The sequence below is a fragment of the Sinocyclocheilus rhinocerous genome, unplaced genomic scaffold (assembly GCF_001515625.1).
Source record: "Sinocyclocheilus rhinocerous isolate Xijiao unplaced genomic scaffold, SAMN03320098_v1.1 scaffold881, whole genome shotgun sequence".
Taxonomy (NCBI): Eukaryota; Metazoa; Chordata; class Actinopteri; order Cypriniformes; family Cyprinidae; genus Sinocyclocheilus; species Sinocyclocheilus rhinocerous.
In genome coordinates this window covers 302,722-312,326 of record NW_015624586.1, presented here as the reverse complement: position 1 = coordinate 312,326, position 9,605 = coordinate 302,722, and the positions used below count along the sequence as shown (strand labels likewise).

The 9,605-nt window shown below is 38.2% G+C and overlaps 2 protein-coding genes across 2 annotated transcripts in view; one reads left to right on the top strand and one right to left on the bottom strand.

Moving 5' to 3' along the window:
• The first annotated feature begins 1,156 nt into the window (after positions 1–1,156).
• On the top strand, positions 1,157–4,799 carry LOC107745024 (homeobox protein Nkx-6.2-like). Its single transcript, XM_016558858.1, has 3 exons — positions 1,157–2,477; positions 3,817–3,989; positions 4,470–4,799. The coding sequence occupies exons 1-3, from the start codon at positions 1,991–1,993 to the stop codon at positions 4,716–4,718; spliced, it is 909 nt and encodes a 302-aa protein (XP_016414344.1). The 5' UTR covers positions 1,157–1,990; the 3' UTR covers positions 4,719–4,799.
• Positions 4,800–7,507: 2,708 nt separating this feature from the next.
• The window catches only part of LOC107744939 (type I inositol 1,4,5-trisphosphate 5-phosphatase-like), a 179,246-nt gene continuing 177,148 nt past the window's right edge, over positions 7,508–9,605 (bottom strand). The window contains exons 14-16 of the mRNA XM_016558771.1: positions 9,204–9,272; positions 7,861–7,945; positions 7,508–7,750 (exon numbers count right to left, since the gene is read on the bottom strand). Coding sequence (XP_016414257.1) covers positions 7,865–7,945; positions 9,204–9,272 — 150 coding nt within the window. The 3' untranslated portion in view covers positions 7,508–7,750; positions 7,861–7,864. The remainder of the gene's footprint in view (positions 7,751–7,860; positions 7,946–9,203; positions 9,273–9,605) is intronic.

The following is a 9,605-nucleotide window of genomic DNA, read 5'->3' as shown; positions in this document are numbered from 1 at the left end:
GAGAGAGGTGACTCAGTCAGTTAGTTAGTTAGTTAGTTAGTTAGTTAGTTAGTGAAGGGATCTGGAGAGAGGATGCCAGTGCTGTTTCACGAAGGCTTGTGTAACTTTAACTGTGATTAAAGACTAGCTCTCTGTGACTCGAGCTCATTGAACATTCACAAGCTGATATTGATATGACCTGTAGCTTATATTTACACTGATGCATCGGGCAGATGCTTTTATTCAAAGCCACTTACACTGCATTCAAGGTTTACATGCAGGAGCTCAAACCGTAGAAGTCATGGCTTCGATTCCCAGAGAATGCATGCACTGATAACATGCACAGCTCGAATGCAATGCGAGTCACTGTGGATAACAGCATCTGCGTGATGCATGAAAGCCTATTATGTCTTCTATTAATTAGATTAAAATACACTTGCTACGTGTACTGCATTAGACTAACTGGGACTTATCACAGCACTTAAATATTGCTGCTCTTTTGTTGTCCTCACTTCGGATAAAAGTGTCTGTGAAATGATCAAACTGATTAAAAATATATTTTAAATATATACTAAATACATGTTGTAAACAGTGAAGCTCAATGAAATATATTTTTGAAATTGGAAATATATTTAGTTTTAACTGTCATATACTGTATATTTCTAAATGTATTTCAGGTGCAAGAAAATACATTTACAATCTTACAGTAGCCTACATTTAGGATAAAAGCTAATGTGGATGGAAAAGCCAGCTTGAGATCAAAACTAGATTTAATCATGTTTATTTATATACATATATTTTTTGTTTGTTTTACTTTGTAAAGTATGTTTCTTGCAGATGTGTTATATGTCTACATGTGTTATAGACAACAAATAAAGTTTTTCACCAAAGTGTGACATGTACTTTCTTCGATTGTAATATATGAAGGGCAAAATATACATTTAAATCCTTTAAAAAATATATTTTCAAAAATATACCAAATTTCATTTCAAATTTCAAATCACGTTTCACATTTCAAAAAATCACTCACATTTCAAAAAAACGACCAAAATAATATAGGGGTAGAAAACATATTCACTTTAATATATTATACGCCTGAATTAACTAAGCCCGATTTAAATCGCTTATAGTCGCATTCAGTTATACGCAGTAAAACATTGCTTTATTTTTTCCCCCAAACCATGTGATTCATATTTTATGATGTCAGTTATTTTAGATGATTTGGCTATTTTAGCAACAACCCGTTAAGTTGCATAAGGGCGCTTATGTTTGTAAATGTCGATCTTTTTAATACGCTAAAACGGTGAGCAATATTTTCAGTGATAATAATAAAGTCATTCTAACAGCTAACCTGCGAAAGAGAACATAAATGAGACTTGCGTGCATAAATAATTGTTTATATAAATAAGTGTAAAAATCTTCCAGTGAGCTTCTAGATTTGCCAGCTTCTGCACGCACAGCAGGTTTTAGCAACCCGCGATTAAGCGACTCGTGCATCTTAACTGTAGAGTTTTCCGCATTTATTAAAAAGTGTTGCATATTTGTTCTAAACGAAACGGATTATACGCGACGTCTGAATGGAGAAATGCGCGGCGTTATTAGTCGTATGGAGGTTAATGTACTCGTCATAAAGTAAACGCGCCTATTGTGTCAAATGCAATGCGAAACAATGATTTCTACAACGCGACGCGTCGTTAAATGGCGCTACATTACGAGTTTGATGGAGTGCGGCTTTGTCCATGCAAATCCGCCGCCTCGCGTCCTCCAATCAGAGCGTGGCGTCACGTAGCGTCTTCCAATGGGAGATGCGCGCTTGCAGGTGGCGGCGCGGTTATCTGCGCGTCATCGCCGCAGGAGTCCATTGAGCGGAGGACGACGCTTCAGATGCGGGCGATCGCTGCACTCAAAGCGGGCGTGAGATCTGCCGACGGCCGGCATCCGGATTCTGGGATTCATCGGGAAGCGCTCGCGAACTTTGGAACTCGCCGGTTGAAAGTTACAGTTCTGGTGGATGAGTTGTCAAGTTGTGGGCGTTAAACTTTCTCGCACGAACTTTCTTGCTTCGCCCTGTGGTTCACTCGCACCAATGATAGCGGTCGGGCAGATGGATAGTAACCGGCAGAGTGCGTTCGTTCTGGGCAGCACTCCTCTGGCTGCGCTGCACAACATGACCGAGATGAAGACGTCTCTATTCCCGTACGCCCTGCAGAACCCCGCGGGCTTCAAGGCTCCTTCCTTCTGCAACCTGAGCTCTCAGATCCCGCTGGGAACGCCGCATGGAATAAGCGATATCTTGGGGAGACCCATCACCGCCGCGGGACAGCTGCTCTCGGGCTTTCCCCGGATCAACGGCTTGACATCAGCCGGGATGTACTTCAACCCCGCGGCGGTGTCTCGGTACCCCAAACCGCTGACGGAGTTGCCCGGGAGGGCGCCCATATTCTGGCCCGGAATGATGCAGGGTTCACCCTGGAGAGACCCGAGGGTTCCCTGTCCTGGTGAGTTTTCCAGAAAATGTTTCTAAACTGGCTTATGTTGGTTTTCACGCTCAGCAGGGCTGCGTTTCCCAAAAGCATCGTAAGCCTATGTTCTTAGGGGTACGATGGTTTTGGGAAACGCAGCCTAGATCAATTGTAAGTCGCTTTGGATAAAAGCGTCTGCTAAATGAATAAACGTAAAATCGAATTTCTCGTTTTCGGTTTTGACTGACCGTGTCTTATTTTCTTCTTTCTCCAGCCCAGGCACATCTGATGCTGGACAATGATGGAAAGAAGAAACACTCCAGACCAACTTTTTCCGGACAGCAGATCTTCGCGCTGGAGAAGACCTTCGAACAGACCAAATATCTGGCCGGACCGGAGCGACTACACTTCCATAATGTACTTAAAGTGCTCTATTTCTGCGCACTAATTTTGTACTTAATATAGGCTACTAAAAATGATTCTTTAGTACTTCTTAAGATAAACTTGAGAAGTGTGCCTTTTTGGGACACAATGAATATGAACTAAAATGCGCTTTTAACATACTATCTGTATTTGAAAAAAAAAGTATTTAGTCAGCACTTGTAGCACACTTGAACCCATCTTTCATACACTAGTACACATAAGTGTACTACAAGTGCTGACTAAATACTTTTGTTGTTTTTTTCAAATACAGAGATAGTATGTTAAAAGCGCATTTTAGTTCATATTCATTGTGTCCCAAAACAGCACACTTAGTTGATCTCAAATGTATCTTAAGAAGTAGCCTACTAAAGAATCATTTTTAGTATATTAAGTACAAAAGTAGTGCGCGAGAATAGAGCACTTTAAGTGCATGATATTTTTTTGACACTCGTGGGTCGCGTGTTTTCTTTAAAACCTAAATAGAATCTGAATCTTTTTCTAAACTGGCGTACACTCTTAAAAATAAAGGTTCCAAAAGCGTGTTCCTGCCACAGAAGAACCATTTTTGGTTCCCCGAAGAACCCTTCAGTGATCAGTTCCTGAAAGAACCATTTTGAGGAGCATTTAAAAAAAAAAATCTAAAGACACTTTTTGGACTATAACGATGCATTTGAAAGGTTTCATGGATGTTCAAGGTTCTGAGCTTTATTTGTAAGAGTGTATGTTGGTTTTCACGCTCAGATTGTTGAAATGTTAGTGTTTGACACTTTGTGGGTCATCCATATTCTCTCGCAAATAGCGTCAAGTAAATATCACTTCTTGTGCTTCTTTGCCTCTTTATGATCAATTGTAAGTCGCTTTGGATAAAAGCGTCTGCTAAATGAATAAACGTAAAATCGAATTTCTCGTTTTCGGTTTTGACTGACCGTGTCTTATTTTCTTCTTTCTCCAGCCCAGGCACATCTGATGCTGGACAATGATGGAAAGAAGAAACACTCCAGACCAACTTTTTCCGGACAGCAGATCTTCGCGCTGGAGAAGACCTTCGAACAGACCAAATATCTGGCCGGACCGGAGCGAGCTCGACTCGCCTATTCTCTGGGAATGACCGAGAGTCAAGTCAAGGTAAACCAGAGGCGGGTTTTATATTAATTTAATCTAATTCTAGACTTTTTTTCCTCAATGCAAACGGGCAGAATGAGACCACAGATTATTTTATCCGCGAAAGTCGCTGTCAGTTGCTCGTGATATGAATTTGCAAACGAGCAAAACTGTTGGAGCATTAATTTCTAATGTTGAAATTAAATTTTTTGGGATTATAAATCATATTTTTAACCAAAAAAAAAAAAATCGCTGTGAGTGTTGCACAGCATTGCACACCGTTAGGCCTTACATTTACGCATTGTCTGGTCAACATGCATTTGCTTTTATTATTTGAATCAATCGCTTGCTCTAGAGTGCATGCACTTTTTGCTTGATTTATATGATTTCAGTTAAGTTGCATGCAACTTCTGCCTTTTTTTGTTTAAAAAAAAAAAAAAAACAATAGCCTAATTGATCACTGATATGGACAGTGCTCTGAAGCGTTTTTTTTTTCTGTCTCAGGTTTGGTTTCAGAACAGAAGAACCAAATGGCGCAAGAGGCACGCGGCTGAGATGGCCACGGCTAAAAAGAAACACGACTCAGAGACGGAGAAGATGAAGGAGAGCTCGGAAAACGAGGATGATGATGAATACAACAAACCTCTGGACCCGAACTCCGACGACGAGAAAATCACGAGACTGTTAAAAAAGCACAAGACGTGTAACCTGTCCCTCATCAGCCCGTGCAGCAACAGCTCGGACACTTTGTGATGATGCTGAGCAAAAGACTCTTCATCATCTTCATCATCATCCTCTGCTTCAGATTCTTCTGGAGAACCGAGGCAGAATTAAGCAGGGTATAAACACAGTTCACGCTGCTTTTGCTTTGCTTTGAATGCGGTTGTACAGGTAGAAGTGGACGTGAGATGTGTATATATATTTTTTACTGAGTAAATTATGTTATTAAAGCATCACGGAGACGTGCCAACTTTTCCCTCATCATCATCATCATCATCATCAAAATCGCAGAAGAATAACGCCCTTTTTCGCCTAAAAGTTTCACTTTTGATTTTGGAAACAGGTACACCAAGTGTATAAAGAAGTGCCAGTGCTGTAAATGATGTGAATAGAATTTGTTTTAATAATTTGTGCTTTTGGCCGCTGGAGTTTATGTTCACCTCACAACAGGAAAAAATACACGAACATGGACATAAATACCGACGAAGAGAGTACTATTGCTTCCGTGAGGACGGAAGAAAAAACTTTGTATTATCAATAAATTATTTAACAAGCCAGTGTTTCAAAAATGTCCTGGTGCTTTTTTAATTGCATACATTTACGGATTGTTTTGTAGCGCATATATTTAGTGATGTGCTGTTATGTGCCGCGAGAAAACTGCTAGCAATTGCATATTATATCCGTGCATTAATAGTAATGATAATATCATTTTTACACGATTGTTACTAGTAATTTAACATAACACGAGTACGCGTTTATAGAGGGAGAACCAGTTTCCTGCAAATATTTAACAAATTCCGATGTAATAAGAGAAATAGTTAGTGTCCTTTTTGGAAGTTTTATTTTAGGAGCATGAACTGCATCACTCGGACTGATGAAGATAATCAGATCTTTAAACATGCATTTATAGATTAGCTTACATCTGTATTTCTCAGTCGCGAGCGGTTTGTTTTTTTTTAAACCTGCGCGCGAATCATTTAATGACTTTAAGGAACTTTTCTGTCGCGTTATTCGCGATGCAAATGTCTCGTGACCCCGTTAACTATTACAAGTAACACATTATAAACATGTTGAAAAAACATTATTTTTTCGTGATGTGTAGATTTATTCTTAAGCAGTTGTAAGACTATGATTTCGGTATTAATCGCAACGAATATCGCGCGTTGTGTTGCTATGGTAACGGCAGGTAAACGCGAACTCGCGAACGACTAATTAACTTTTGTTATTACATAAATGCTGTTAAAACGTGTGTATAAAATATACTTGCATGCAAAAGAAAGCCATATTCTCGAATTTTCTGTTGAGAGTTTCCAGTGTCAATTATGTGTATTTTCACTTACATTATTTCCTTTTAATAAGATATTCAGCCATAACCTATATATATATATATATATATATGTTTTTTTGTTTGTTTTTTTTGCCCCTCTCAGGGACCACCAATGATGCTAAATGCATGTAAATGTCAAAGGCTTGTTTAGTGAATCTCATGGTGATATTGGTGTGCTTGACTGATGACAAAGAGGCACTGATTCATTAATTGAGTTCTAATGGTTTTATTGCTTTTGGGGGTCTTGCCATCCATGAGGTCTAATCGCTATCTGCTTAAAGAAAAGAGTGAATCCTATCACCTGAGCTGCTGGGAAAAACACGGTTAACAAGCAGTTCTTCAAACCAAATCACTGTCAAAGCGACACAAAATCATTCCCACCGATTCAGAAATGAGGGATCGATCTAACGGATCGTTGACTCTGTAGTGTAATGAATTCAATGAGTATTAGCACACGGCACTGATGCTGAGAACATACACGAGAAATCAAACCCAAATGACCACACGTTACTTTACAGCGCTCACCGTGTCATTAGTACTGAGCTTCATGTACTTCATATGTGACTGTGTTGGTAAAACACACTGTAAAGTAAAGTGCATTTTTTAAGTTTTCTCCTGGTCTTTATAATTTGAGTGTTTTTGCACAACGCCATCGTAACTCAAACTCTACATTTGACCGAGTTCAATAGTTGGCACCATGACACAATAATATAATAACAAGAAATCATACATAAAAACAAAGGGAAAAAAAGGATACAGCTATTTAAGATACCCAGGCTTATTTACAATATCACATTCAACCATAACATTATTACACAGAAATAAGTTAGAATAAGAACAGCACTGTAAGAACCGAGCAAGACTGCTATTGAAACTATCTTATATACGTGCATGGTTTATGGCACTGCTTAAAAGATCAAAAATTTAATTGGCTATATATATATATATATATATATATCAAATATGGCATTTTCTACTTACAATGAAGTGGATTAAGTCGTTTCTTTATAACTATTCAAACATTTCAACTTTACACCCAAAGCAGCCGTTCGTATCAATATGTCAGCATATTATATTATAAATTATCTCTTTAAAAAGTACAGTATATAAAATGAGACTCGGCGGTTGTATGCGGCACGGCACGGCAAATCAAGAAAAAAACCAAGATAAACAAGATCGAAAGAAAGAGTCAAGAGAGAAAGAAAATCATACAAATGCTTGAACAGAATATAGCTATCTAAGTCTAGAAATCTCCAAACAGCACTAGAAATAAACCTAACCATAGAGAAATACAACAAGAGTTCTTGCATTGCACTTTTTAAAACATCTTACTGTATGGAAGTGGCTCGTAATATTACGAGGCATATCTAAAATCCGCAAGGATGCTTTTTAAAATCTGTAGTGTTTCTGATGTTCTATTAGAGTTTGGGAAACGAGGCTGAGAGACGTCAGAAGAAGAACATCTGATTTAGTGGAAATGCAGCACGTGTGTGTGTGTGTGTGTGTGTGTGTCCATGATCTCGACTCGTGAAGCATTCGTGAACTCTGTGTGTCGTTTCTATGGACGTGATTGCATGCACTGGACAAATGCGACTGGTCAGTCCTGCTGAAAAGTCTTTACAGCGTCCTCTGTTTGCGTGTGTGTGTGTGTGTGTGTGTGTGTGTCCATCCACCCGTGTCGGAGCTTCTCACAGGGACGCTTTTCATGAAATCTTCTCCAACCTTTGGCACCATTTTCCTGGTCCACACACACACACACACACACACAGAGATCATGAGAATCAGACATGGCTATTATAAAGTCATATGGATAGTAAGAATAAATTAATAGTAAAAGAAAATATTTACCACATCACTGCACGACACAACACTTGTGCTTATTTGCATGAGGTTTACCTGCCCCTGTGCTTAACCGAAAGTACAAGTAGACTGGCTGCAGAGAATACAACAAACAGCAGAATTCAGACCGAGACTTCAGCAAGAACAAACTCCAGCTCACTCTTTAGTTAAGATGAGCTGTTCTGATCATAGACATTCATTTAATAGTTTATTCACACACTTACACACACACACACTTCTGTCTGAACTCTTCTTTCATGGGTGCAAAATTCACCGACATTTCTAGAACATCTGAATGTGATTTTGACGAGTGTGTGTCTGTCTGGTTCAAACACACACACACACACACACACACACACACACACACACACACACAAGCTTATCCCACTATGAGAATCTAAATCTAAAAACAAAGATTTGGGTTGTAGATCTGAGAGTAAATGTAATTAAATAAAACTGAAGACATCATCTATTCCTAAAATATTCCTTTTTATTCTTTATAATTCAGCTTTAACCACTTGATGTAAAAAAGCTCCAATAATACAGAACAAAACAAACATACAAAATAAATAAATACATTTTAAAAAGGTATTTTTAAGATACCTAGGACTATTTAGAATATCATATTCAGAACCGTAACATCACACAGAAGTAATTTAGAAAACAGTACTGTAATATCCAACCAAGACTGCTACTGAAACTATCTCAAATCAAATGTTTTGTAGATCATTTCAATATCTTTTTGGTTTTCTATAAAACGATTGAGTTCACATTCACACAGTTAGAACGTTCAGCATTTGACTAACAGCAGTGGCCTCATTTGCATACTGAATTCTGATTGGTGATATTTCTTGAATGTATTTGCATACTGATCTGTGATTGGTCTGGAGTGTCTTATATGTGCTGCACCATCACAGGAGCGCAGAAGTGCTGTGTTCATTCTTTTGTACAGACTAAAACCTGACTAAAACATCCATTTATTCATTCATTCATTCAGAAAATGATATCTAGCTGCACTATGAAGTTTTAAAGAAAAATAAAGCTTACTGGAGCTTACTTTAATTAATTTTTTTAAGGGAGTAGTTATTGAGAATTAATTTTCCTGAATGTTTGGTTTGACTGATTCCAATCTAAACAAGCTATTTTACCTTCATTCAGGAGAAACATTTAAAGAACAATTTGAAGAAGACTAGAGACAAAAAAAAAACCTTTAAAAGAACAGTAAAAAAAATAAAATAATTTTTTTTAGGTTTAATCAGATTTAACTCACTTCCAAAGACTATTTTCTCAGCCAAGTATATCTAAATTCACACACACAAACTAGTTGGAGAGGTTGGTTAGGTTAGTTGTACCTTGTGGTCCCCCATACACACGTTGGGTCCGATGTTGTCGTATGTTATTGATTTCTCCTCATTCTCTGGCTGCAAAACACAAACACGCACAAAATATGATTACAGACACAGAGCAAATGCATGCATGACGCTAAAATACTAAGAAGAGCTTTTATATGGTTACATTTAAGTGCCAATAAATCAAAGTTCAGGAGCTTTTTCATATCTGAAATGCAGCAAAAGCATTAATCATATTTATCTAAATTGAAAATAATGCTCTGAATCGAGCGAGACAGAAATGATGCAGTGCTCTTTAGAAAGCACACACACACACACACACACTCTCTCTCTCTCTCTCTCACACACACACACACACACACACACACACACAGAGAGTCTCTCTCACACACACACACACACACA

Excerpts from the sequence above, each read along its gene's own strand:
- LOC107745024 (XM_016558858.1), top strand. The coding sequence starts at position 1,991 with ATGAGTTGTCAAGTTGTGGGCGTTAAACTTTCTCGCACGAACTTTCTT. Across the intron at positions 2,478-3,816 it reads CCCGAGGGTTCCCTGTCCTG|CCCAGGCACATCTGATGCTG; the intron begins GTGAGTTTTCCA and ends TTCTTTCTCCAG. Across the intron at positions 3,990-4,469 it reads TGACCGAGAGTCAAGTCAAG|GTTTGGTTTCAGAACAGAAG; the intron begins GTAAACCAGAGG and ends TTTCTGTCTCAG.